We start from the raw sequence: 27,179 nt of genomic DNA on the forward strand, positions 1-27,179 counted from the left end.
CGTGGTCTGCTAGCGAGCTAGCTCTTCCCGCTAGGATATCCCGAGTATCGAAGCCCTGAACATAATCCCGTCATCGTGGAGGCGGAAGACGAGTGGAGTTGGAGCAGTGATAGGTAGAATTTAATGCTTCGTTGTCGTCCCCTGTCACAGCCCTGGCCAGGTCATGATTAACTTTGCCCGGTATTACCAGGGTGATGGGGGCGGTGAGGACCAAAAAGTTGCTAGCAACACTCGTGGGAGCTGTCCTCGGGTACGGAGTCTTTGCCCCTGTATGTATTGCGGTGCTCCGTAAGATGCATTCATCAAGGGAACCTCCAATTGGGATGTTCAGTTTTGCGCCGTTCAACATGAACAAGGCAGTGTGCATCCATCGGTGGGCTTCAAAGACACTTGTCAACGACGGACACACCATGACCAGAGTTCCTCGACAAGGGATGGCCACGTAGTGAGCAAGTGACAGATGATGGGTATTCACCGTCAGTCAGGGGACAGGATAGGAAATGCATCAAAATTGAGTGTTGAGGGTGAGTCCAGAGTCTACCATAATAAGCAGATCTCTCTGATCGGGTAAAACAGCCACGATCCAGAATAAGCGAGCAAAAACAAGGCGGAATGCGGCGCAACCAACGTGTGTATGCGACTTGTACAATCAGGTATCGTCTATTGTGGATTGACGTAAAGACCTGACTAGACTTTGCGTGGTGCTTCGCCATGCATCAATTGCTGTCTGTTGCATGAGCGTGAGCGTGAGCGTGAGCGTGAGCAGCAGCAGCAGCAGCAGCAGCAGCAGCAGCAGCATGTTCCGTCGACGCATCCTCCCGTGCATGTGGGTTGTTGGCAAGCATCTCGCGGCCATCCAAATCGGCCCGCGGCATTGTCTTTAGCTACCAAACCTGTGCATTGGAATCCGCGGCTTTTTTACGGGGACGGAGACGGTGAACAGCCATTGGCAAAGATGACGATGGCGGTGACCTTTTTTCTTTGGGGGGGTTTTTTTTGGGAGAGGGGGGGGGGGGGGTTGCGTGGGGGTCTGTGAATGAGGAGGCATGGAGGAGGGACACGAGAGACTAGCCAACTTACAGCAGTTGCAACTTGTGCCATTGGAGCTTGCTTGCTTGCTTTCTTTCCCTCAGACTCCCGTCACCGACTTCCAGAAGCTGGGCCCGGATCAGCGGCGGCGATACAGACAGATGGATGAGACGCAATTTCGGGTTGCGCAGCAGCAGCTTGAATCCAGCGTTTCAGTTTGTCACCGACGGACAATGACGAGAGGGCAGGAAGTCGTCGAGAGCTTGAAAACGAACGCCGCGTCTCCCAAGCTGCAGTGTTGGTTAGGCTTGGATCAACGCAATTGATTGATTGCTTTCGTGACGTTGGCCAGCTCATTCGGAGCAGTTCAATGCTGACCTGGACGAGTTCGGGTTTAGGCATGCGAATGAATAATGAATTGATGCGTCCTACTCCATACAGAGAGCTCCGTGCCGGCGACTCAATTGACCTCGAGCACGGTCAGCGGCCAAGACCGACCACAACAGGTGGCGCGTAGTCACTCGACGGAAGGCGGAGGGAAGCCGACTGGCGAGTTCAAGTTGGACCAAAAGTTTGACTCGTGAGTCGTGAGAGTTGACCATGTGCCGCGGATCCGCAAGCTACTTGCGATACGGAGTAGCACTTGAGGCGCTTGAGCGCCGCCCGACGGTAAAGGGGCAAATGGGCAAGGCGCTCACCGGGCAGGCGACTTAGAGGTGCCTGGCCTGCCGAGATCAGATCAGACAAAGTGCGAGCCGAGTACTCCGTAATATTATATAGTATATCATCAATGTCGAGTTGCCAAGAAGCATGAGCCGTTGCGTTCTGCCAGGCGACCAAGCGCAACCAGGGGTTAGATGAGATGGGAGAGACAATTAAAACCCTTGAGCCAACATGTAGTACATACATATTGGTTGGGGCAGCGTGACACGCCTCTTACAATACTAACTACTACTCTCAATACCCAGGTGCCGGCAAAAAAGTATTGACCTGTTGCATGGTCAATTTCCGTGGAAACATGGATGGAGGCATCTACTTAGGACGTGTACTTCGACCTACGGAGCACTTTGTGCACTAATTTTTCCCAACATCGTCTTCCTTCTTTTTGTTATACATTAGTCAATGCGCTTAACATCCTTGCCGCGACTTTACCGTCTTTTTTTTTTTTTTTTTTTTTTTTTTTTTTGAGTCGACGCAACACCAAGACAACGCCTCGATGCCACGCCGATTGGCTCGTCTGGCCGTCGGTCAGTTAATACTTCGAGCATATTGTTAGTATCCTCTTGTTATCCTCTTGTTCCTCCAGGGCCTGGACCAGGTCCGCCCTGTTCAGGAAATTTCTAATCCATTCAAACCCTGGCGCCGCGGCCACTAGACTCAAGTCCCCCAGTCGCTTCACTCCTGAGTTTCCAAACTCCGCCCCTCTCCAGACCAGGGATGACGTCTGCCCGGAATTGACAAATCGGAAGTCGTTTCAATGGTTCACCTGCCCGTCGCCGAACCTCGATAATACGTACCAGTTGACGCTATGCTCGAGGAATTCCACCACCGTTTCCCAGCCTCTAAAAGCATAAAGAGACGTCCTGTCTTTTGTAGTGTTGTGCGACTGCGTCGCACCAAGTACGGAGTACCTAGGTATGGAATACGGAGTCGGGCGCGAATAGTGGACAGGCTTTTCAGCCTGGCCTTTGTGCATACTTTGGTGGCCGCATGAACTGCGGCCACAGGCCTCGCAGCCTTCACTCGTACCGGCCGTCCGACATCTGGGCGAACCCAGCCTCCCCATTTTTTCAAGCCTCCTGATCTTGGACGTGACCCGTTGGTGGTATAGAATGTCCTCGGGATACAGAACACTCCCTACCCGCGGCATTTGCGCGTCGAATCCAGGGCGGGAAAAAGACACCGAGTTCGCTGCGGCCGTGACGCCATTTCGACATCACACCACTGGTACCACACCCGAGTAGACGTAATATAATGTTATCTATCACCCGTCACTTCCCCTCGTTTGTAATTCCTCATTCTTCCTGTAAATGTTGGCGGTACAGGGTTCGGGGAGTTGGGCAGACCTAAGTATTGAATAAATATATACTACCGACGGACGTGACCCCTCTCCTTTTCGGCCATGCTGCGTTGCCGGAGTAGACAGCAGTAATATGATACAAGGCGATGGTGGCCAAAACAAGAAAAAACCTGCTAGTCCAACGACTCTCCGCCAGTGCACAACATTCAGCTCGATGCTCTTATCCTTGCTGCTTGTCCTAGTTTGCGACGCCGACTTGATGTATTGATCAAAGCGTCGTAACTGGTATTCTCGGGATCAACATCATAATGCTCAAGAGGACCAGAAGTCACGAGCTTGATAACATTGCCAAATGTGAAAGCAACAGATCGAAGACCTACAGAAACTTTTGGTCCTAAATCTGACACCACCAAATGACTCGACTCATCCCCTAGTTCGAAGAGAGGTCGGCATTCTTCCAGATCTGGTTTATCGCAAGGTGAAGTTGCCCATACTTCCCAGTTTGCGAATGAATACTGATTGCTTTGCCCGGTTGCGCGCCTTTGTCGCAACGTTGAGTTCATGTTTCTGGTCGTCTTGCACGTTTGAATCGCTCGTCGTATGCCGACTACACTACCATCCGAGAGCAAATGCCACGTTCCCGGGTTCTTAACCCGCTTTTTCACTTCCTTTGCCGACTCGAAACTGCACTCATCACCATTCATCTTGTTATCGGGACTCCGAAGATCAATTACCTCGCAGTCATCTGCGGGGACATAGGCCTGCAACACGCAGTCGCCCGTCTCGCCTTTAACATAGCACAATGTCAGGGATGCTAATCCCAACATACCCGGCTTGGAAGCATGACCAGAATAGGTGCATTGGAGGGATTTAGAGACCATTCCCTCGGTGCCGAGCGTTCGAAGCACCTGTCTCTCTTCAGCATCTACAAGGTAGACGCAATCGCTTGATGCCAGTGCGAACACGCCGAGAGGAGACAACGGCACAATTTGGGAGATTGCACCAGCATCTGAGAATTTCAGATCCAGAAGTTGGGTGATCCATGATGACTCCTGTCGGCTGCCAATGTAGACATGGCCCTGTTTGGAAACCATGACGATGAATGTTACCACTCCAGAATCGCCTGTTTACCAATAATAATTAGTCGAAATGTCTTAGATGCCACGAAGAGTCGGAAATCAAAGCTCAACTCACACTTCTTAGTAAGGGAACGAGCAAGTGCCAGGGGTTCAGGGCAGATAGAAATTCCGCTTCTAGCAACCTGCGCCCCAGCGGTCACTTGGACCATTGTGCCGTTTTGGTGCACTAGTAGGATGGTTGGCTTGTCGGTATCAGAAGTAGGATCGAAGAGCATTGCGGCTGGCCGATGCGAACAGCTTTCCAAAGGCATAGACCCGCCCCATCTCTGTTCCACCAGATTCCAGAATGATACTCTGGATGTCGATAATAACGCCAGCCAAGTTGAGTTACTGTCAATAGACATGCCCAATATGGGGAACGGGCACAGCTCGGCATCATTTCCATCTGCAATGACGTAACTATTTCCCCATCCTCGAATGTTCCAAACTCGGACGACTCTATCAAGGCCTACGGATACGATATGCCCTGCTTTGGACTTGCTCAGTAAAGCGACGTCAAGAACATGGCCACCTCCCAGAGACTTTATCGAGACTGAAGGGGCATCATCCTGCCCCCCGCCGTTCGCCAGCTCAGCATCTTCACCCCATAAAAGATAGTTCATGAGCAATCGAAGAGCTGCAAGGATGACAATAACTATGACAACAAAACGCGATAGCTGGTGGCGAATAAAATCGTATGCAGCGGGTAACAGTGTAGGTTCTTTACTGTGAGGTGTTCGATCTGAGTCTCGCCGAACAAAAACAAGAGGCTCAAAAACTCTAGCCACGTAGCTGTAGGCTCCAGGTTTAATCAACCGAATAATTTCCTCGGCTGTCTCATGGTCTTGATTCCTCAACCATGAGGTATGGCTTCTAGCTTGATGTAGGCCTTTCAGTACTGACAAATCTGCCGCTCGAAGAAGGTCACTATCGGTACCTCTATAAAGTCGCAAAAGTTTGCGGAACATGTTATCATCGCCAAAGAAATGCCACTGAGCAATAAGAACGAATCCGATCATGATTACGGTCCCTGCGATCCGAGTCGACCAAGCAATTTTTCCTTGAAAGAATCCATCGGCCAAAGGGCCACGGCTGTTGCCATGGTATTTGCGTCGACATTGTCGCAAAGCAGCCTTTGCAAGCGCATCACCTAGCTCCATACGTCTTACGTCAACACTGAGGACAGACAAGAAGAAGGTAGAAAGATAAAAGTAATCAAAAACAATTGCGACGGCGGCAAAGATACAAAACGCCGATACCCCTGGTGAAACCACACGCGATAGACCAACGAGAATCAAGACATTCTGCAGCGAACTGGCCAGAGCAGTATGAGCAGTTTGGCCAAATGCGTGGCCAATTCTGTTGCTGGTACTATCCTCCGATGGAGTGAGGATGACCGCATTAATGAGTCGAAAGATGTTCTCCAAACTCATAGACAGCACAACGAGAGGATATGCTGCTTGCGGGATGCGGGACAAGTCGAAATTGAATATAGCGCAAACCGTGAAGCTCGACATGATAGAGAAGGCTACTTGAGTAATAATCGTTACAATGAGTCCAATTTTCGATTTGACTGCTCGCAGCTTTGAGAGGCTCATGAGGAAGTATAGCACAGCGAAACCGTACGCAAACGCCAGGCTAAGGATATCTTGTGGCGACATGGGTCGAAATTGGAATTCGTACAACTGACTCGTCATGTATCTTCCATCAGATGGATAGACGTCAAACTTGTCAGAAACTTTCTCAGGCAAGGATAAAGCCTTCCTTTCCCATTCTTGGCCAACGGGGGAGTCTCCCAAGCAAAGAAGCGTAATAACAATAGCATCAGCAGCGACTAGTCGACGATCTTCAAAGCGCTTGCCGCTGAAAACAACCGAGTGACGTAGCGTAGTATTGGAGAAGTTGGACTGATTTTTCCTATCGTTGATGGTGGAAAGGATGTCATCGTCTGCCAGCAACCTGTCTCGGGAGTTATGCCAGTACAGCAATGGCGAGTGAAAGAACCACGATTGGTTGGTGAGGCCGTTCGAAATGTGCAAGGCGTCACGCTGAGCCAGGGAGAGTCGGTCGTCCTCTTGGTTCTTGGCCAGATTGTATGGCGCATCTCGGGGACTAAAATTTTCGGTCTCACCTAGCAGTTCGTTCTGAAGTTCCAACGCTGATGCGAGCAAGTCAGCATTGAGAGCTTCCATGTAGCTAGAATGAACCCAGATAGACCTCATGATTATGTCTGGTTCTACCGCAGCGTCATATGTGAGCGGTTGGGCCACAGTCCAAGCATGATGTGGCAGATATGAGGCGCCATTAACAAAATCGCTAGTAAATATGTATGGGATGGGGTAGATGAGGATCGTGGCTACAGTTGCCGAGATGAAGACAGCAGTGACGACATGGCCGGCGACGTATCGGCCATATCGAGCGAAGCCACTGCGGAGAGAATGTGATGGTGCGAGATCCGGAGGTTCGGTGGTCCTAGAAGCCTTGTTAACGAATTGATCAAAGCGTGGATACATTGATGGGCAGCAACCATGGACATGGTTGGTGGTTGGTTGGAACATACCCTCGTAATGGATAGAGAAAGTACCAGATCATGGCGCAATGTGGAACATGCGATAGGTTCTGTGATTGCGTTTGATGCGCCAAGACCGGTATTAGTAAGTTACATATGGCTGAAAATAACGGACTTGATGGATATTCAAAGATTCCAAAGGTAATGCATTAACTGAAGGTGCCTGATTTGTGTATGGATTAGTATTGTGGGTTTGATACGGGTGTGCGAAGATTGGAGCTTCTCGCTGTGTTGGGCAACGCGGGCAGCAGCAGCTTACTTAAGTATGCGTGTTGACTTAGATCTGAGGCTGGCATGCGGCATGCGGCATGCGACAGCCGGTCTGGTGGCATTAAAATGCCGTAGCTTTTTCTGATGTAGATGGATTGTGAAAACCCAAGACTATCTATACAGCCACGTATAGCGCTGTCATAAGTCTCGGGTAATAGGAGGACGAGGCCCTTGCGCCGTATTCTGACGTGGTCGTGGAGTATTTTTAAAACACCTGTCAGTCAGCCCTGGTTCGTCTGAAACTGACAAGGGCAATGCACTTGGGCTTGAGCTGGAGGCATGCAGGTACACCGTACAGCACAGCGCTGACAAAACGAAGGTTGAAGGATGTCAGCAGGGGAGGGGTCAACGTGGGGGGCTCAAAGGCCACCGTAGTGCTTGCCTGATGGTTGACCTTGGTACGTGATACAGGGCTCACTGGAGGCAGAAGAAGAAGTCAAGGTAGGGTTTCGCTCGGATCGTCGATATTTGTCTAAAGGTCAGATGTTAGCTACACACCCCCAAGGGAAGGCTCCCAGTTGCAGCGACCACATGTGCAGGTTTCAACCAACAGTCAACTGGTATCCAAACCAGACTGGAAGCGTCCACTCAAGCGCTGCCTCCAGCTCCAATGCAACCTGAAGAGTTGGGTGCCAGCTGCGGGACCTGGAACTACGGAGTGTTCAAGTCACGTACTTGCACCAGGGCACGAAGAGTATACTGCCAAGGCAGGTCTGTTTGAACACCAGGGTACCGGGTAGCCCAGCCCCCAGCCCCCCCCCCCAACTGGGCAAGTTTGAACAATGGGTCCCACGAAAACACGGACTGCGATATTATAATACCATTCTGTAGATATCAAGCTGTAGGCTGCGATAATTGTCTGTGCGAAGTCGCGACTAGGGATTGCATCCTCTCGTATTTTGTCAAATTCAGATCCACCCTAATGCCGCACACTAGAATGCATCATGACCTCACAAGTTGAGCCTGCGCTCAGAGACCTGATTTCGACATACAACGAACTCAACAGTTCCACCATCGAGGAGCTTGATTCGGAACCCAGTCCCTTGGAGTTTATGCGTTTCGTCTCTAGAAATTCGCCTTTCGTGATACGGGGAGCGGCATCATCGTGGAAAGCTACAAGGAAATGGAGCTCGACGTACCTCAGATCAGCCATGGCTGGGCAGACTGTCAATGTTGCCGTTACCCCTCACGGGTTAGTATGGCCCTCTTTTGTTGTTAAATTTTCTCTCCAGCTGGCTCTTCACGAATGGCCATGGGCTCATACCAAATGCTTCCACTTCTTACTTGTAAATACAAATGGGGTTCGTCCTAACTTAGCTTCCAGCAATGCCGATGCGCCTACGTATTCGCCAAAAGATGGAGTCACCGTCCTAGCAAAGCCTCACGAGGAATCTCAAATGTTTGATGATTTTCTTACATACGTTACGAAGCAGGAAATGGACAAAGCTTTCCCGGAGGATGCAGAGGTGCGATATGCACAGACACGTCAGTCTCTCCATCTTCCAATTCTGCCAGCTATCCTGCCCTTCTAGGCAGGGGGTAGTACAACATCGTCCCAGATCGTCGACTGATGTATAAGGGTTATCAGAAAATGACAATTTTAGAGACGAGTACTCTTGCTTGTTCCCAGACGCCCAGAAAGACATTCCATTCGCGCGCATTGCACTTCAGAGGAGTCCTGATGCAGTGAATTTGTGGATAGGAAACTCCCGGTCTGTAACGGCAACTCATAAAGATAATTTTGAGAACATATTTGTGCAGGTAATTGGCAGAAAACACTTTGTTTTGTTACCGCCAGTCTGTCATCCTTGCATGAATGAGGCTTTGCTTACTCCAGCTACCTATGTGCGCGACGAGACGGGCCTCTCTATTCGCGTTGATGAAGGGGCTGACCTTGTCCCTTTTGTGACTTGGGACCCAGACGATCCGCAAACAAATTCTACTGCCTTCTCTAGGTTGGCGCAACCAGTGCGAGTTACTCTTAACCCTGGGGACATGTTGTATCTACCAGCCATGTGGTGAGTCTTCCACCCTATTTTCGGCTGCAGCAACTAAGGGTTTTGTAAACCACAAGGTATCACAAAGTCAGCCAATCTAGCATACCGGGTGGAGAAGGATTTGTCGTCGCCATAAATTACTGGTCAGTCAAAAGTTCAAAAGTTCCAGCGTTATACATGCACGACTTCACGATTAGCTCTTCTAACGTGAGAGTCTTAAAGGTACGACATGGAGTTCAGTGGACCAGCCTACCCAATGGTCGCTCTTGTTCAGACCTTAGCAAATGGTATACTTCGTAAACCAAAGGACGATGACTGAGCAACAAAGACTTGACATAGATTCGCTGATTATGCGAGATGCACATTCCTAACCATTCCGCCACCTTCTCATTTTTTCTTCTTCTGAGAAATCCTCTTTTGTGCTCTCAACTCCTTCTTCATCCTAGGATCTACCATGCGGTAGCGCCCCCTGACACCCTTTGGTCTGCCTTGAACTCCCCTATTCAAGCCGCGGGCCACCACCAGCTTGGCCGGTTGTGTAGGCTTCTTGCGAGCAGCTTTGCTCAACAATTTGGCTATACTCTCCGCCTTTTCTTTTTCCGTCATACCTTCATCATTGGCAAGCATGTCGGACTTCTTTTTAAGCTTCTCTAGCTTTTGGGCAGCCTTCAGCTTCTTTCTTGCCTTTGCCTCCCGAACCTTCTTGATCGGTCGTGCGTTGAAGGCCCGAAGCTTCTCCTTGATGGCATTTGCAGCTGCTTTTGTAATGGGCTTGTGCGGTTTATCGTGTTTGCCTTCATCATCAATGAACCATTCTGGCAATCCCTCCTTATCGCGGAATGCATGCTTATTGAAGCCGTCATCAATCGCGTCATGACTCGTCTTCTGACCAGTAGCAAGTTGATGAGCTAGTGTCATTGCTTCAGCAGTGATTATGTCGATATCTAAGGCAAAAGTGTCAGCTATTACGTTTGGATGTGCAAAACTAGGGTTATTCACCATGTACTTACCAAGTTTCCCGTCCGGAAGACGCTTGTCCTCCTCCCAGTCATCGGCATTATTGCTTTTGACAACCTCAAAACCATTATCCTCATCGTCATCATCTCCCTGCAAGTGAGTTTGGTTGGTCCGAGTCTGAGACTGCACTGCTTTCTTGCTACTAGCATTTGCTCCATTCAGCTGTCCGTACTTGGAAGATTGGCTGTTCACTGCAAGTCTCTCGGCAAAATTGTTGTCAATTATATCAACATCCTTTTCGCTGGTAGTGAAGTCTTTGAAAATGTCCTGACTGAAGAACGCTGCGGCTCGCTGAGACAGCCCGTCTGATGACGGTGCACTGTCATCGAGATCTGTCAAAAGGCTTCTTGCTGGTTGGTCTTCCTCTTCATCTGAAGAGTCATCCTCCTCCTCCTCAAGCTCACTTGAATCTGACTTCTCTGCATCCTCGTCCGCGGACAGACCCTCCCATTCGTCATCGCCACGCTCTTCTCTGGCTTTTTTGGCACGGTATTTGGCGTCGGCTTCGGCCTTCCGCTCACGATAGTTTTCGTACATGGAATCGAGTTCTCTCTCCAGGAGATCTTCCTCATCATCGCTTTCATTTTCACCTCCATCAGATTCTTCAGCAACATTCTGGGCTGTCATCGGGGCTTGATCTCGAACGACTACCATCTTGCCACGATTCAGTCTGCGTAATGCGCCTGACCTATCCGCAGACTTTAAAGAAAACATGGCCCCCTCCCCAATTGGTCCGGATTCCTCCATACCAATATCCATTGGGGCAACCATGTTGAGCTGCATACGGACAATCTCGCGTTGCTTTTTCTCGTTTTCTTTGCGTCGTTCTCGTTTCTTCTTTGAGTTCTCTTTATCCTTCATACTTTGCAATTCCTCCTGGAGGCGAAGTTCCTCGTCCATTGATTCGACCTCAACCACCTCCTCCGCGATCGCAGCTTCCTCCTGGTCTCTCTCCTTTGTTGAAAATCCGAAAATACCTCTCGCCTTAAGCCGCCACTTCAGGAGAAGCTTGAAGTCTTTCCGGCCCAGGACTTTCAGGTCTTGGCAACACTGTCTGATCTCTTCAGTAGTTTCGGGGAGTTTGTCCAAAGCGGCCAAGGCTATATCACCACCATGCGGCTGCGAAAATGTAAGCTTATTACAAGATCCGAGAATAGCGATTGGATCAGTGGTTTGAATGAATTCGCTGGCAGGAACTTCTTTATACAGGATATAATCGCCTTCGTCATAGCCTTCTCGTTTTCTCTTCTTGACTTCAGGATTATATACTTTGGCCTCGTTGTTTGGCGTCGCCCCGGTAAGCTCCGCGAAAACATAGCGAGGGTCGAGAAACCGGGGGTCGATGCGCTTTGGAGCTTTAAATCCTCTGCAAACGACGAAAATTTCCGCAGAAACATTTCGAGAGGAAGGCGGCTTTGTGGCCTCGACTTTAGTAAACAGCTGGTTGAGCACCCATAACAATGGGTTATAGTCCTTCGATCGGAAAACCTTGGTGACAAATGTGCCACCTTCAACTAGAAACTCGGTCGCCAACTTCATAGACTGCAAAGCAAGCTCTGCCTGGTTAAACGAGTCCTGGGCCCATGCGGTACCGACATTTGGTGCACCATCGTGCAAGACAGTGTCTGCTTTCCATGTTTTCAGATGTTGTCGAATAGTGGCACGGCAATTCTCGGTCGTAATATCGCTCTGAAAAGTTATGACTTTGGGTATTGGCTTGATTGGTGCAAGGTCGACACCAATTATCAAACTATTCACCGGCATTACCTCAGCAGCAACTTGACACCACGACTAGTAGCGAGAATCAGCTGGCAGGTCTTGCTTTAGAATGATTTCGAAACTTACGCCGGGTGCAGCGCAAAGATCCAGAAGGACCTTGCTTTTCTCCAAGAATCCATATTTCTTATTCAACTGAATAAGTTTGAAAGCCGCTCGGGCACGATATCCTTTTTCCTTGGCAAGTTTATACCACTTGTCAAGACGGCCCTTGCCGTGTTTCTTCTGAATCGCCATAACGGCGGACGGCCAATGAATGGAAACAGCGGATAGGCGCTCTTCAATCCGCGCTGTCGAAACCAGAAATTTTGAAGCAAAAAGTTGCTGATAAAAAGGCCGTTCACGTGCTGATAAAGATAATGATGGGGTGGCCCTGTGGCCTGCGGCTCCACTCTTTTATTCTATGACTTCAGTGGGATGATTGGTGGCGCGTGTTGTTGTGACCAACAGGAGCCAGACTCCCATGGCACCATAGCCAATCCTAATTCTTGGCAGACATTGATTCGCAACTTACATTACCAATTCTTGAAGGCTTACCTCCAGACTCGAATCGGCCTTCTTGCTTCAGGGTCCCGTTCAGGGCCGTATGCACAACTGCATATTTAGCCTCAACAAACTACTCTCATTACGATGAGTTCACGGATTCTTGCTGCAGGTTTGCGGCCTGCGACAAGACGTGCATCCGTCAGTGTCAGCCGACAACTACACCGATTCCCTAACGGGGGGCTGTTGCAAGCAGACTCATCCGTCCGAGCGACCAGAAAGCGCATGTGGTTTGGTGGCAACTCGTTTCATAATGCTGTCATTGTCAGGAATGCCTCATTTGCCCGTTTCTTACCTAAGCTAGTTGTCAAGTTCGCTCGAATACCAGCAATGTTCGGTGGCTTGGCAATCGGTGCTTTTGCTTGGGTTCAATATCAAGCAAATCGTATGTCGCTATAGTACATCTTCGGCATTTTTGGCTTTATTCTTGAGACTATTCTAACTCTTTGCAGAGGCCAGCACTTATGCTATCGAGCTTTTCAACACGACAAAAGATACCGTAACGTCGACGGCGACAAGTTTATTCGACACCGCGAAGGATGTTGCTGCTCAAACCCGGCAAGGTTGGGAAAACACGAAGGAGCAGGTCGAGACCCCAGAATGGCTAAAACGGATGCTCAGAATCCATGAAGATATCGGCACCGGAGGCAACGGCGGAGCGGGTGGCGGGGGCGGGCCAAAACAGAGCAGAACAGGTACTGGGGCGGCTGCTGCTGCGTCTGCCGCAGCCTATGGCTACGAGAAGACTTCAGAAAATGATTCTCGAGATTCAGGGGAGGTGGCGAGAGACGATCAGATGATGGTTCTCACGAAGAAGATGATCGAAATCAGAAGTATACTTCAAAAGGTTGGCCAGTCCAGCTCGTTAGCACTTCCATCCATCGTCGTCATTGGCTCGCAGTCATCGGGGAAGAGCTCTGTTCTGGAGGCGATTGTTGGACACGAATTTCTTCCAAAGGGCTCGAATATGGTTACTCGCAGACCAATCGAACTCACCCTAGTTAACACACCTGCGTCAGAGGACGAGTACGGAGAGTTCCCGGACCTGGGATTAAGACGTATTTCGGATTTTTCATCCATCCAAAGAACGCTGACCGAACTCAACATGGCAGTATCGGACGCCGACTGTGTGTCTGATGATCCTATCCATCTTACTATTTATTCTCCTAACGTTCCCGACTTGTCTCTGATTGACTTACCTGGTTACATCCAAGTTGTTGGACAAAACCAACCACTTGAGTTGAAGCAGAAGATCTCGGAACTATGTGATAAATACATTCAGCCGCCAAATGTGATTCTAGCCATCTCAGCAGCTGATGTGGATCTCGCCAATTCAACCGCCTTGAGGGCATCTCGCCGAGTAGACCCAAGAGGCGAGCGAACTATTGGCGTCGTTACCAAGATGGACCTAGTTGACCCTACTCGTGGTGCCGCTATTCTAAATGATAAACAATATCCACTTCGACTAGGCTACGTCGGAGTCGTCTCCAAAGCACCGTCTTCTCAGGGATTGTTCAAGATGGGACCAGCAAATTTAATGTCAGCGATAGCCAAACATGAGAACAGTTTCTTTTCATCTCACCCTCTCGAGTTTGGCCCGGATGCCGGTGTCAATGTCGGCACCGTAACATTACGCAAAAAGTTGATGCATGTCCTTGAGCAAACCATGTCATCCAGCTTACAGAGCACGAGTGATGCTATCCGGCAGGAGCTCGAAGAGGCGACATACGAATTCAAAGTACAATACAACGATCGGCCGCTATCCGCAGAGTCGTATCTCGCTGAGAGTTTAGACGCTTTCAAGCACTCTTTCAAGAAGTTTACAGAAGAGTTCGGTCGGCCACAAATGCGCGAATTGCTAAAAAGCGAACTTGACCAGAAAGTCTTGGATCTTTTAGCAGCCAAATACTGGAACAAACCTATCACAGACCTTGCTCAGGCTCAAGTAGAGCCTAACCATATCTCAGATCTTCCGAAAGCGGACGCTTCCTCGCTGTACTGGCACCGGCAGCTTGATGCATCAGCCTCAGCACTCACCAAGCTCGGGGTTGGGCGTCTCGCCACGACGGTAGTGTCCTCCTCTTTGCAAGACCACGTTGATCAGCTCCTAAAGAATTCTAATTTTGCAACACATCCTTTCGCTCGCCAAGCCATATTAGAGGCAGCATCAACCATTCTCAACGAAAGGTTCTACAGTACCAGCGATCAAGTAGAAAACTGTATTAAGCCTTTCAAATTTGAGATTGATATTGAGGAACGTGAATGGGCCCAGGGCCGGCAACACGTAGGCAACGTGTTGAAGAAGGAGCTACAAGACTGTGAAGCTGCCTTGAGCGGACTTGAGTCATCCATTGGCAGTCGCAGAAAGTTAAAGGAAGTCATGAATTTCGTTGACAAGGCCCGGAAAGGTGATATTGTGGTAGAAGGCGACGGTCGAAGTGGCGCCGGCGGTTTTAGCGCTGCACTGCTCGCCAAAGGTATGTTGCTCCTCTTCGTCGCTCTTTGCCAAAGCACCTTCGATAATTGTAGATATGAGGTCTAATCGCAAACAGGACGTGAGGCAGTGTTCCTTCGTGATCGTGCAGATATCATCAAGATGCGACTCATGGCTGTCAAGTCCAAACAATGCGCATCTGTCAAGAACAAGTACTATTGCCCTGAGGTGTTCTTGGATTCTGCAGCATCAAAACTAGCTTCTACAGCTGTTCTTTTCATCAATGTAGAATTGCTCTCTGAATTTTACTATAACTTCCCTCGAGAGCTAGACCTCCGTCTCGGTCGCCATCTAACCGAAGAAGAAGTTGAAAGATTTGCTAAGGAGGATCCCAAGATTCGGCGCCACCTGGAGGTTATTCGCAGAAAAGAGCTTTTAGAGCTTGTTCTTGAGAAAATGGACAGCTTAAAGCAACTAGAGGGCAGAGAACGTGAACGATTGACCGACGGACGAAGACACGATGGACAGAGGCAGCGTGGTAGATGGGGTCTGTTTTAATTGTGTCGAGCAACGAATCATGCAACCATGGTAGGTAGGAACACGGGCCTCGGGACTTCTAAGTTGTACGCAAAATGCAACAAGTTTCATCTCAACCCATTGCTGTCTTCACGAGTTTTTGGCATTCACCGGTAATCATTTTATGGGTGGCAGGCTCTCTCTCTATATATTCTTTCCTTTCTGTCTTGGTACTTATATACACGGTTTGTAGACTACCCGCAGATGGCACAATGTCGGCCTCCGGAAGCAAGGATACCCTTCTCATATACTATGTACATCGAAACTACATTCATCAGCACCCAGTGTTTCGGTTCTGAATCGTGACGTGTCATCTAGGCAATGTTGTAGCGAAGAAAGAAAGAAGCAGCCACTAACTACTAGCTTGACGCAATTATGTCGCGTCGCCTTTTAAATTGATAACATACTAAAAGCAATCGCAAGGGATCTAATCGGATAGTTTTACAGGACTTTTCAAGAGCTTGCATCAGCGTGAATTTGCAACGTAACCTCCCATCGTGTATTACCGCCCACGCCGTATCCTTCTCCAAGCCTGTTTTGGATCAACGCTGATACTCGGTTCCGCAACTTGCTGACTGCTACCTCATCGCAACCCCTCACAACGCTCACCCTTAGGTTAGCCATGCATAGGCCGTAGTGAACCTGCCAGAATTGAGACTCCTCAACTCGGGTTATAGTAGTGTCTGACTCAATTTCCCTCAACACGGCCGTGACTCCAGAGTTGCCGTTGGTTCCGCCATACGACATCAACAACATCAGGCCTTGCGCAATCACCACCCGCATGCCAAGGCCGAACATGGCAACCGCAATGGCAGCGCAGATCAGTCGATCTAACCAAGTATAGAGATAAATCGAGAGTAGCGGCAGAAGCGCAACAATTACGGAAAAAAGTAACGTCAGAAAGTGAAACGGGTTGGACAGGACGCTTGGTAGCGCGGCCAAGTACGAGACCCTCATGACCTTTGCAATGCGCGAGTGGTTTTTCAGCCCATAAGCAGAGACTAGTGTGCTGATGATAGCAACGGCCGCTACAAGATCAATAGAACTTGCAGATATGCGGTCATGGCCATGCTCGTGGTGTGCCTCGTGATTTCCTAAAGTCTCCAGAAAATGCTTCAAATTGTGCGAGACGAGATCGAAACCTCCAAAAAGGAGGAATATGGACATGGCGAATCCAGCGAGTACTTCGGCTCTTTCTAGCCCAAAGGGATGGCGAATACTACTGCGTCGCCAAACTTCAAAATTTCCTAATACTTCCACGACAACACATACAGCAGCGCTGCCAGCGTCAAAAAAGACCAAGTGAGATAAAGCCATTGCAGAAAGCGATCCTTCAGATCGGAAGAAGATAAAGGTGGCGACTGCCAAATGGCACATGCTCCAATAAAGTCTCGTGCGTTGTTCTTTGTGCATACTCTTCCATGCTTCTACTAGTGTCGGTATGGGTAACGAGGCCGGGAGAACAGGAGGTGGTCTCGGCGGCGGTTCTTGGAATATTTGATGTTGTGCTGAGATACTGCTATGCTTGTACCTGTGTCCACGACGCTGGCCAATATTCTGCACCCATATAGAGAGTTAGTTATCATTTCAAAAACTACTTTCCGAGTAGAAGGGGTAGTGTGGGCACAGGAGGCGCGCGGTACCGATTTAACAGGCGACGTAGATATCACCTGCGTTTGGAAATTGAATGGATTATGGGGAGTACCAGTACAGCCAATATCTACTGGTTGGGTTTCAGACGTCATGGCCGCCGAAGGCGCGAGAAAAGCGTGATTCGAGTTGCCGCGTCTGATTGTCAGGTTCCCCCGCACTCCCAGAATCTGTATCGTCCACTAATACCGTAGGCGGAAGATCAATTCGAGGAGTGGACAACTGGTTATAGTGCTCGGCTTTGAACGACTCCATAAGCCCGGGTTGTGTTGATCTCGTCTGACTCTATCGCAGAATACTCTTGTTGCACCAGGTTATAATGTCAAAACAGCATGTCTCTAGAGCAATAATGGCGGGTACTATCGGTAAAGCTGTTGGCGAACGTTCGACAGAATGGCTTGCTCCTTCTACAGATACACTGCAAGTACCTTGGCAGTAAAGTTGAGGTTAGGCTAGGTTGAGAGGGAACGGTTCGTTGTGGGAGGTCATACAACTCGTTGTGGCTGTCATTGATGGGATCTCGAATAGGTACTTATGTAGGCCACGACGGAAGCTCGGTGGAGTCTGGTGAAACGGAAACGTACCAGACTTGCGAACCATTACAGAACAGATATCAAGCTTCACTTACTAGTACTGAGTAAAGTACTAGGTACCTACTTGGTAATGAGTATAAGGCCTAAGTCCTTGTACTAGAAACCTAGCTTGTACTAGAAACCTAGCACCCAAGCCGGTAAGTCACGCTCAGGGGCTTGCTTATTGCTCAAGTACCTGTAGCGAAGTTGCGCACGTCACGCAGTTCTCATGTCGATTCAGTACAATACATGGTCTGTGCGGGTACCACTTGTCTGGCCTTGGCAGACAAGGCACGCGCCTCCGACCAACATTTGGCCATCGAGGTGCAGTACAGTTATTCCATGCCGCATTTTAAATTCCAAGGCAACAATTTGTGTTTCTACAGGCATAGTTTTGCAACCACATGCTTATCTTGTTAAATATTATTGCCCTTTTCTATTAGCGTACATACAACACATTTCAGCTGTCTCGCCGTATCGAACGACCTTACACCCTTGGTCTTGTCCTCGACTACGATCAATCTGTCAGAGCGGCGAACCTGCGCCGAAACCGGTCCTGCCGAGTGCCGACGAGTGTGTTCAAATAGAAATCCTGCCAGACTTTCTGGCCCTGAAAAACAACGTTTTTGAAGGGGCAGCCTGAATGCGCAATGAACAATGATGCGAGCGATGCCGCGCAACACGACGAGCAACCGCCAACATCAGTCCATCGCCGGGCACATTCTGGTTCCGGACTTCTACACAAATTTCCTTTCATGCGAACATCTGCAGAAATTAAGACACACCTAGACATCGAAGAAGAAGACACAATAACCTCAGTGACCACTGCGCCGTCGTCACTCGCTCCCTTGACGCAACTGCAAAAGACTCGGCGTCGACGAGGCTCCCTTAGAAAGGCAGCCCTTCTCGGGCGCGGTGCACAGCGAGAGAAAAAGGACACTAAGCTATTGAAGATTGACACCTCGCATACTGCTGCATTTGGAGCGGGAGTGATTGGGGCATCGTCGTCCCCTACCGGCACAGAACGAGACGCCTTGGGCCTTAAGACATCCGATTTCACGCTTCGCATGGTATCAACGGATGTGTCTCTTCAGAACTCGGCGACTTCCAACCAGTCAGGAACGAATGCAATGGCTAACGGAGGTCCCGGTGAACAGGATACAGAGCGACGCAACGCTTATAATTCAACGACGGATGAGGAGGATGTGCTACACATTTCCCACAATCAAGGCCCTCCGCTCTCCACCTTATCTGTATCATCTGGGTCTGAATCCTATTATACGAACCGAACAACTGCCCCCCGCCGCAGATCATTTCAACAGACGAAGTCTCCACTATCCTACAGTGGCATTTCTACAACAGCTCTCCCTCATCCAGGCTCTGATTGGGATTATTCAGAAACTGAGTGGTGGGGGTGGGTTGTCCTTACTGTGACCTGGTTCGTCTTCGTCATTGGCATGGGATCCTGCTTGAATGTCTGGACTTGGGCGTGGGACGTTGGCAAAACACCATACGCACCTCCTGAGCTCGAAAATGACGAGACTCTCCCAATAGTCGGGTATTATCCAGCGCTCATCATTTTGACGGGTGTCATGGCTTGGGTTTGGGTTGTAGTCGCTTGGGTGGGAATGAAGTACTTTCGACATGCCAAAATTAGTGGCGATTGAATCGATCTCAAAAAATCAGCCGTGTTTAACCATGTCTTCTGGCGCCGAGTTATTTACACGGTGTATTGTGGTGCCCTCCCAAATCATCCATCCGGCGACTTCATCCAGCGAAACCCGCATATCGAGATCCTATCTAGTGGTGCTCTCTTCCATTTGCTAGCCAACAAGCCGGGAATAAGACTGATGCAGGGTCGAGTTGCGAGGTTTTCTTATGTGAAGTTGACGCGAACAGTTTTGAGCTATGGGAGAGTCATCTGTCGACTAATGTCCCCTACATCTATTGACTGCGTATTAGGCAAGAGGAACAACCAGGTTCCAAAACGTTGTGTCTGCAGAAAACTACACCAATATGCTTTGTTGGCTAGCAACACAATACCCCAGTATCAATGGAACTCAAACGAATACCTTCCGAGGCATACAACCTACTGCGCCATCTGAAATTCAATAGGGGGAGACTTATTTTCGACTCTTTTTTTTTTTTTTTTTGGATGCCCTTGGCCTCAGTTGAGCCGCGCTATGCAGAATGTTTCAATGATTTTGCCAGGTGTCAAGTTCCCAGATGCTGTCATCAAGGACATGCTTCACATCGCCGCCAGGCGCAGGGCTCTTGGCCGAAGGAGAGGAAGCACTTGTGAAGTGAATTGGCCACCCGGGCTACACACAAACAGCGGATTGGCATGGTATACAATATTGAATGGTACCAGGTGGCAGCTAATCGTCAGGCTACTGAGCTAGCAAAAGTTGTCAAATTCAACTGGCTGCCAACTATTAAATAGCACGGTGTTCCAGTAGAACCAAAACTTTAAACGGACCGCGTGCATCGAGTAAACAGTCTGGTTGATAACGAACGCCGCATATCGACAACTTCGGGTCGTTTCATACCAGCCCTGCCCAAACAACTACTGGTTCCAGATGTCCTTTGGTATAGCTCATGCGTTGGCACCTAGCGATCAAAGCACTCACTGTGACATGACAGGCACTAGGGGCTCCTGCAGTTCTTGGTGGCGTTGCGCTGTCTCCGCGCTATAGATTCAATGCACATGTGATGTCAATTGATCTGTCTGCCGCATGCGGAGGCCAAGCTAGGGGGGCGAAAATTGACACCCATCCCTATCTGGCCACACACAGTGAAATGTCTTGTCAATTGGCACTGTGATTCAGGCGCTGGAGCCTCCATGGCTACCAGACTTTGTCCATAAAGCAGACATCACCAGGCGTTTTAGCCAGTACTACCTCGCTTAGGCCATGGATAACATTTCTTAAGTGGCAAATCCTTAACACTGACAATAGCCCACGTATACTGTTCAGTAAATAAAAGGAACTGGTTATGTGCTTTGGGATTTTCTAGGTACTTTAGGATTTATTGATTTTTTGAGATTTTTTTTTGCCTTCTCTCTCCTTTTTCTCTCTCTCTTTTTTTTTTATACTCGCGGTCCGGCTGGTTTTTGCAACTAGAGACAAAGGTGGATGCGACATTTCCTCATACTTTACCCAAGGCCATAACCGTTGGAGGATGCCAACGTCCGTAGCGACCGCTAATACTTGGGCTAATATCGGAGGCCATAAACCAAGGATGGTAAAGTTGACTTGGGAAGAACTACTGGTAGTTGAAAACCTTTCTCTCCCCTTTGTAATTGTCTATTTACCCAGGTACTTCATTGTGCATTCTCACTACATACGAACTGTGTCATCCGCTCACCTCGAGTGAGATTCAACATGGACTACGCGCTCCCGAAACGTAAGAGTATATTACATGCGAGGAGCAACCACAGTATTCAAGAATGGATCTTGTAGTAATTCCTCTACTATTTTTATTCTACAAAAATATTTTCAGATACCCAGATACTTGGGCACAAAGCAGCCTCAGCCCCGAGTCCTCTGGCAAATAAGGGAGGCACTAACCAGACAGACCCCAGTGCCCAACCAAAACGCACATGCAGCCTCCGGTACACTTTCCCAGCATTGTGTTCCTTGTTCCATTGAACCCTGCTGAGAGAGGACTGCTGCGGTCCCAGCTATAAGGAGCAGCACGAATTGAGTGCCGCCACACCCTCCTTTGGCCGGTGCTGGCCTCCCGAGATGCTCCATGTCCAGTCTGTACATGTGGTGCCATCACTTATTCACTTGCCCGTTAGTAGCCCCTAGGCCCAATTTCCAACCTCCACCAGCCTCTCATTGTTTTCCCCCCTTCAAGGTTCCCTGCTTACCCCCTTCAACCACCGTCTTCCGCTTCACGGCCACGGCGCCATCTTCGAACTCTCGGCAGCTCGAAAGGCACAGCTCCTCACGCTGCTTCATCGACGAGACCGAATTTTGCACAACAGTCACCAGGACCGTAACGTCCCTACGAAGCTGTCTTCTCAGCCGCTGCTCGTTGCGCTACTCTCCTACCCCCCGGTTGACGGTTCATGGTGCACAAACCCCTTCGCCGCCTCCTCCCGCGTCTCGGTCCTAGTTGCACCCAGCTTTTGCCTGAAACACCGTAAGCCTACGCTTGCCATTTCTACCTCTCGACAACGACAACGGCATACTTTCGCTCTTCAGCATTCACTCAGCATCAGCCTCAATCAGCAGCGTTTTACTGCTTGGACACATCTAGGCTGTGGTGTTGCGCCGTGCTCTGTTGCCCATTAGAGTGTGCTCGGCAGCAAGCCGCCACTCGGCCACCCCGGTCACATCTTCAGGCTTCTGTCATCCTACCTGTCTTCACAACCTCTGCTACCGAGACCTCGTGGTCAATCAACATCCCAACCTCTACAAATCCCGTGCAACCAATTTGGCTTCCATAGTTATCACGCCGAGCCCCTCAGACAGAGGGGCTATCCTACTCTCAGGTCTCATAATACCTCCAGGCGCTCATCTAGGCGTCACTTTGTCTGTTACCACTTGTCAACTCGCCCTTGGATGGGGTTCATCTGCTCAAGATGAGGGAAGTCAATTTCAGCATCCCGAACGTCAATAAGGCGTCTGTTGGCATCACGACTGCCCTGTATGACCGTCGAGCACTTGACTGCACATCTACCTTACCGCTCATCAACTCTCTCAACCACCTTGCGTACCTGACCACTTCTTCAGCTCGTATCCGCGACATTCTAACTGTCGATGGAGGCATCGAACGTCTCGTCTGCATATTGAAGCAAGGCCGGAGTAAAGATATGATGGGCATGTGGAAATGGAATCTTGCTTTCCAATGTGTGGTTAATATCGGTGTTCGAGGAACTGAAAATGTACGCACTCGTGTTGTCGAGGCCGACATGGTGCCAGTGATAGCCACCATTCTTGACAATTACATCAAAATCATCGAAAAATGCCGCGAAAAAGCGGAAGAAGCCAGCCAGAAACAGATACACGAACACCACCACCGTCGACACCGAGGACACGATCATCGTAGCTCCTCCAAACCAGCGACTTCCTTCACCAACCGGTCTACTCGCCTTGAGCCCGATCAGAGGTCTGCTGCCCGACGCCACGGCCCTCCTCCTTCCATCGACGTGTCTGCGAGCTATGCTGGGCCGTCTACAACATCGGCCCAGTCGAGCGTTCAAGCCGCAGCCGCAGCCTCGCGAGCTACTGCCACAACACCGGAGCGAGGTGCAACCACGGGGACCCGCCATCTGTACAGTTTCCGAGCGAGCGACACCCGTCATGCCAATCCTCTTTCGGCTGGGCCAGCACTACAGCCTCTGGCCGGACCAACATCAGTTGTGGAGAGTATTGATGGGTTCGTGCGGCCTGTTCGTGACTCGGATCGTTTGGCATCTATGGCACTGTTCGGCCATGGTGGCAATGGATCTCAACCCACTTCCCCTACTACACCTCTCCCCCTACCACAACTGCGCTCACCAACAGTGCGACCTATAGCGCCATCAAATGCAGCGGCTGCTGCCGCCGTTGCGGCAACCGCTGCCCTAGACGCCTCAGATCGCCCACGGAGGAGGCCCTCTATCAGACACCAGACGTCCACAGTAGAAACCGACGATTTGAATGCCGACAGCATGCCATCTGATGAATCTCCCGATGCCGACATGGCTGGGACAACTGAAATGCAGTCGACAGTCGGTATCCAAGATATTTCTATGGAGGACGGAGAGAGTATATTGGCGGGCTCGTCATTGGAGCTAAATACACCGACGGTGTCGGAAACACACCAAGACCCTGGCACTTTTAACATCACGCACCGCAATGCCATCGACGGCAGTATCGGGAACACGACTAATCCTACACCAGTGCCCACAATGGGTTTATCCCCAGGCCGGCCGACCATGGTCACACCACCGCAGCAACCCGCTCCCAACTCGACCGTGCCGAGGTATCTCCTGGACCGTCACCTCGTTCCAACAGCGCAAATGCTCGCTGTGATGCCACGAGAAGAAGATGTATTAATGTCCCTGCAGCTTTTGGCCTATGTCTCTAAGTACTGTGGGCTTCGGTCATACTTTCAGAAGAGTCACTTAGTGCCCAAACTCTCCTTAGGTATAAACTTAGCGGCACTCGATGGGGAGGAAGATGCAACTGAAATGGAAGATGCTGAAGATTCCGACGAGGAGTACCTACTACCTAATGATTTCAATCTTTTTCCCCTCGTCGAGAAGTTTACTGTTCGATATCACAGCACTGATATGCAATATTGGGCCGGGGTTGTTATGCGGAATCTCTGCCGCAAGGACGATACTCGTGGCGGCATTCGACAGTGTGCCTACTACCAGTGTGGAAAGTGGGAAGAGTACACCAGACAATTTGCAAAGTGTCGCCGGTGTCGCCGTACCAAATACTGCAGTAAGGAATGTCAGAAAAGCGCATGGGCCTTCCATCGCCATTGGTGCGTCGCCGCATCGCAGTAAGCGAATGATAGGAGCCAGCGGCACCGGTTTTATTTGTTTTCTTTTCAATAGTCTGCGGAAAGGTTGCACCTGCATAGCACATCACAGCGTTGATCAGCGCACGGCATTTCATCTCGATACCACGGGGTTTCACGGCGTCATGGGTGGAATATGGCATTCTAGCATTACATCCTGCTTTCCTCTTTCATTCGGCAGCTCTCATCACCATCAACATTTTGTTGGGTGCTACGAGTTGACCTTGTGCACCAGCTATTTACAGAGCTTCTTTGCTGCTCGTAAGAGGACAATAACCACAAAAACAAAGAAAAAAGACAAATACCCCTACACATGAAATTACAGCTGAACGGTACTACCTACGCAAATATGCACCGCAAAAATGAAAAATGTCCCGTCAGGTGGATAGAATCTCCGAACCCTGAGCATGTTTGATCAAAAGAACCCATTATCGGGAGCGTTTTCGAAGACGTCATGGGCTAGCTTAGCCAGCTAACTTCAATTATTCTTAAAGCTCGATGGCATTGGCTTAAGAGGCGACATCGACTGTGTGGGACTAGTCTCCAAGGAGTATGGCTACGTTGAGTTTCGTAGGTTCACTGGTCGTCATTGGGGAGGACGAGGTACCGGAAGGACTATAGGAGCAAGTCGAAGTAGAGTATGCGATAGGAGGAGTACGGTAGGGCTATGAAGAATCTCTTATATCTTCCTTTGACTCATAGATGAACGAAGCAACGACATTATGATCTTAATATTGACTTCTCTACGGTTCCCATCACGCTGATATGGCGGCTGCCTTCTAATCGCTGTTAACATTGACACGCTCAGGACAGGCATAGATACCAGCCGGATTTGAATTATATTGTCATGATGACATGAGAATAGAGCATGGGGCCCGTGCAAACACCCCATTTTTGTTTCGAAAGATGTAACCATGAATGACCCCTGCACCAAGATAATCCAGACTCCGATTTTGTTTAACTAGAAATCTACGTCTACCAGATACCAGCGACGATTCGACCGCCGCAGTAATTGCAAACAACCAATGTGGACTATGGGGCGATGAAGTAATTTATAAGCCATGGAAACAATCAATTTGACGACATAGCCTTGCGCCTGCTCTTGCCAGGCCTTGATGCCTTTGGTTTTCCTCTTGAGCCAGCTTTCATCTTCTTCGTATTGAAGCTAGACAAGTCTCCAGAGCTAATAGCATCTCCTGATTTGGCATGTCGCTTCTTACCACCAAATCCGTACTTTTCATTCTTCTTTTGACGCTTGACATTGACGCCTTTGCCAGATGGACCTCCCCGAGAAGAGCCCATGCTTTGTGCGTGCTTGGCAAGCTCGTTATCAACACTGACATCGAAAAGATCCGCTTCGTTGGTATTCATATCGTTGCCTGACTCTTGGCGTTCTAGACAGAGAAGGTACAGTTAGCAACAGTATAGTAAAGTAGTAAGTGGATTGTCTGTTGATGGCGAGTTTATGAAACCTACTCCTCTTGAGTGTTTTGATTTTCTCTAGGGTTTCTCGCTTTGCTTTTTGTCGCTCTTGGAGCTTGGCTACTTGGACTTGTTTGCCAAACTTCTTCAAATCACGCAGCTTGCGTGCCTCGGCAGCGGCTTTCTTGGCGGAAGCCTCTTCAATCAGCTTAGCCTTGACTTTCTCCATATGGGCGTCCTCCTTGACCATTTCGGCGAAATAATCCTTGGGACGGGAAAATGGTACGCCTTCGGCTAGAAGCCTTGTGCGACCTTCCTTGGCGGCGTCCAGACACTGCGAATAGAAGGCAAGCTCACGCTGCAAGTCATCAGAGATATCGGGAATAGAATCGGCAGTATTAACGGAAGAGACAATAGACTGGTGGGATGCAAAGGTTGCGCTTTTATCTGTTGGAATAGATATACGATCGAGAGCTGCTTGGAGAGCGGAGGTGTTGTTTATCGTGAGCCGGGTATGTGGTATCAAGTCCTCTCTATCTTCGTCATCGAGATCTTCGAGATCCGAAGTTGGAATATCTTCCTCGTCCTCTTCACTGTCATCGTCTACCTCCTCTTCGTCTTCTTGTTTCGAGTTGTCGTTGGTTTTCTGTCCGGATGCGTGCATGACTTTTTCCTCCATCTCGATTTCTGAACCGGAAGTATCTGTCTCGTCTACGGCTCCTATATTTATCTACGAATTGTGTCAGCCCTGCAGTCGGTCAACAGTACGCTTTGATACAGCTAAATCACAAACCTCTTCAATGTCATCGCCTTCACTCTCAACATCAACATTACCGTCAAGCTCATCGTCATCACCGTCGCCTTCGTCGCGCCGAACTGCTAGGACCCCGCCACGCTCTGCGGCCGAACCCTTGCGTTTCAGGTTCTCCTTGTGCTTCTTTTTTTCTTTTAACTTCTTAAAATCAATGCCCTTTTCTGCGGCAATTGCCAAGCGCAGTCTGCTTTTGGTCACCATGTCTTGTGTGCTTTTGTCGTGACGGGTTGATAAGTGGAAAAAAAGTCCTGGCGTTTTGAGTGGTACCAACTGGCTTGTCAGCCAAAAATTCCCATTCATTACTGGAAAAACTTACAAAATTCTGCCGCGCCATGTCTCACCGCCTAGACGAGTGACCCACCCAGTACCTACCACTACAGTGCATGAGTCAGTCTTTGAAGTTTGGGCGCCTCGGGATCTACCCTAAGGTGGCAAGGGGTCTGGTCTATGTATTTTTGTGACTGTCATCACATACCAGACTTCGCTATTACAAGGCAGCTTATCAGACTTTTCTACCAACACATGATTATTCTTAGCTGTGTTGAGGGAGCTCTGCTGCTCCGCAAAAACAAGGGCCGCGCGTGAAGTTAGATAACTTTCTACGGGTTGGAACTGGATCCGAAGCTGGATAGTAGCTGTACTCGTGCTTTGTAGCGCCAACTGGCCCGATGCTTTCAACGTTGCTGCCCGCCAACATTAGAAGGTAACCAAGTACTTAATTAAGTACATACCTAGGTATGTAGGTACCCAGGCCGGGTAGGTAGGGGGGGTTTGCCTGGACATGGAGTTGTCGGCGGGTTGACATAACACTTGAGGTTTAAATACCTACTAGTACCTGTTGCATGCGACC

At 49.5% G+C, this 27,179-nt stretch overlaps 10 protein-coding genes across 11 annotated transcripts; 4 read left to right on the forward strand and 6 right to left on the reverse strand.

Annotated features, from left to right (window-relative positions):
* Positions 1-70: 70 nt before the first annotated feature.
* Positions 71-412, reverse strand: J3458_012837 (uncharacterized protein; the record flags this gene model as incomplete). The annotated part of the gene is made up of 1 exon (XM_066120147.1): positions 71-412. The coding sequence occupies one exon, from the start codon at positions 410-412 to the stop codon at positions 71-73; it is 342 nt and encodes a 113-aa protein (XP_065974782.1).
* A 304-nt stretch (positions 413-716) lies between these two features.
* On the reverse strand, positions 717-875 carry J3458_012838 (uncharacterized protein; the record flags this gene model as incomplete). The annotated part of the gene is made up of 1 exon (XM_066120148.1): positions 717-875. The coding sequence occupies one exon, from the start codon at positions 873-875 to the stop codon at positions 717-719; it is 159 nt and encodes a 52-aa protein (XP_065974783.1).
* Positions 876-3,255: 2,380 nt separating this feature from the next.
* J3458_012839 (uncharacterized protein) lies at positions 3,256-7,411 on the reverse strand (the record flags this gene model as incomplete). The annotated part of the gene is made up of 3 exons (XM_007810558.2): positions 6,996-7,411; positions 4,244-6,899; positions 3,256-4,172 (listed from the first exon to the last, which is right to left on the reverse strand). The coding sequence occupies exons 2-3, from the start codon at positions 6,723-6,725 to the stop codon at positions 3,256-3,258; spliced, it is 3,399 nt and encodes a 1,132-aa protein (XP_007808749.2). The 5' UTR covers positions 6,726-6,899; positions 6,996-7,411.
* A 539-nt stretch (positions 7,412-7,950) lies between these two features.
* On the forward strand, positions 7,951-8,538 carry J3458_012840 (uncharacterized protein; the record flags this gene model as incomplete). The annotated part of the gene is made up of 2 exons (XM_007810557.2): positions 7,951-8,198; positions 8,331-8,538. The coding sequence occupies 2 exons, from the start codon at positions 7,951-7,953 to the stop codon at positions 8,536-8,538; spliced, it is 456 nt and encodes a 151-aa protein (XP_007808748.2).
* An 852-nt stretch (positions 8,539-9,390) lies between these two features.
* On the reverse strand, positions 9,391-12,033 carry SPB1 (AdoMet-dependent rRNA methyltransferase spb1; the record flags this gene model as incomplete). The annotated part of the gene is made up of 3 exons (XM_007810556.1): positions 9,391-9,947; positions 10,014-11,811; positions 11,866-12,033. 3 exons carry the CDS (start codon positions 12,031-12,033, stop codon positions 9,391-9,393), a joined length of 2,523 nt encoding a protein of 840 aa, XP_007808747.1.
* Positions 12,034-12,250: 217 nt separating this feature from the next.
* Positions 12,251-15,701, forward strand: msp1 (mitochondrial dynamin GTPase Msp1). 2 transcript variants are annotated; one of them, XM_007810555.2, is made up of 3 exons: positions 12,251-12,724; positions 12,792-14,816; positions 14,892-15,701. In XM_007810555.2, the coding sequence occupies exons 1-3, from the start codon at positions 12,427-12,429 to the stop codon at positions 15,329-15,331; spliced, it is 2,763 nt and encodes a 920-aa protein (XP_007808746.1). In that variant the 5' UTR covers positions 12,251-12,426; the 3' UTR covers positions 15,332-15,701. The 2 variants fall into 2 exon arrangements, with proteins under 2 accessions (XP_007808746.1, XP_065974784.1); XM_066120149.1 differs by having other exon boundaries at positions 12,792-15,701.
* Positions 15,696-17,495, reverse strand: zrg17 (cation diffusion zinc membrane transporter Zrg17). The gene has a single exon (XM_066120150.1). It carries the CDS (start codon positions 16,760-16,762, stop codon positions 15,803-15,805), a length of 960 nt encoding a protein of 319 aa, XP_065974785.1. The 5' UTR covers positions 16,763-17,495; the 3' UTR covers positions 15,696-15,802.
* Positions 17,496-17,904: 409 nt separating this feature from the next.
* On the forward strand, positions 17,905-19,706 carry J3458_012844 (uncharacterized protein). Its single transcript, XM_007810553.2, has one exon. It carries the CDS (start codon positions 18,222-18,224, stop codon positions 19,236-19,238), a length of 1,017 nt encoding a protein of 338 aa, XP_007808744.1. The 5' UTR covers positions 17,905-18,221; the 3' UTR covers positions 19,239-19,706.
* A 1,740-nt stretch (positions 19,707-21,446) lies between these two features.
* On the forward strand, positions 21,447-25,592 carry J3458_012845 (uncharacterized protein). Its single transcript, XM_066120151.1, has one exon. The coding sequence runs from the start codon at positions 22,163-22,165 to the stop codon at positions 24,077-24,079; it is 1,917 nt and encodes a 638-aa protein (XP_065974786.1). The 5' UTR covers positions 21,447-22,162; the 3' UTR covers positions 24,080-25,592.
* ebp2_1 (RRNA processing protein) lies at positions 25,165-26,530 on the reverse strand (the record flags this gene model as incomplete). The annotated part of the gene is made up of 3 exons (XM_007810551.2): positions 25,165-25,487; positions 25,570-26,245; positions 26,309-26,530. 3 exons carry the CDS (start codon positions 26,528-26,530, stop codon positions 25,165-25,167), a joined length of 1,221 nt encoding a protein of 406 aa, XP_007808742.2.
* Positions 26,531-27,179: the final 649 nt, after the last annotated feature.

Source organism: Metarhizium acridum (genome assembly GCF_019434415.1).
Source record: "Metarhizium acridum strain ARSEF 324 chromosome Unknown scaffold_272, whole genome shotgun sequence".
Classification (NCBI taxonomy): Eukaryota; Fungi; Ascomycota; class Sordariomycetes; order Hypocreales; family Clavicipitaceae; genus Metarhizium; species Metarhizium acridum.

Coding starts and splice junctions, on each gene's coding strand:
- J3458_012844 (XM_007810553.2), top strand. CDS start 18,222: ATGAACAATGATGCGAGCGATGCCGCGCAACACGACGAGCAACCGCCA.
- zrg17 (XM_066120150.1), bottom strand. CDS start 16,762: ATGCACAAAGAACAACGCACGAGACTTTATTGGAGCATGTGCCATTTG.
- J3458_012845 (XM_066120151.1), top strand. CDS start 22,163: ATGAGGGAAGTCAATTTCAGCATCCCGAACGTCAATAAGGCGTCTGTT.
- msp1 (XM_007810555.2), top strand. CDS start 12,427: ATGAGTTCACGGATTCTTGCTGCAGGTTTGCGGCCTGCGACAAGACGT. Junction 12,725..12,791: donor GGTTCAATATCAAGCAAATC/GTATGTCGCTAT, acceptor AACTCTTTGCAG/AGGCCAGCACTTATGCTATC. Junction 14,817..14,891: donor CGCTGCACTGCTCGCCAAAG/GTATGTTGCTCC, acceptor AATCGCAAACAG/GACGTGAGGCAGTGTTCCTT.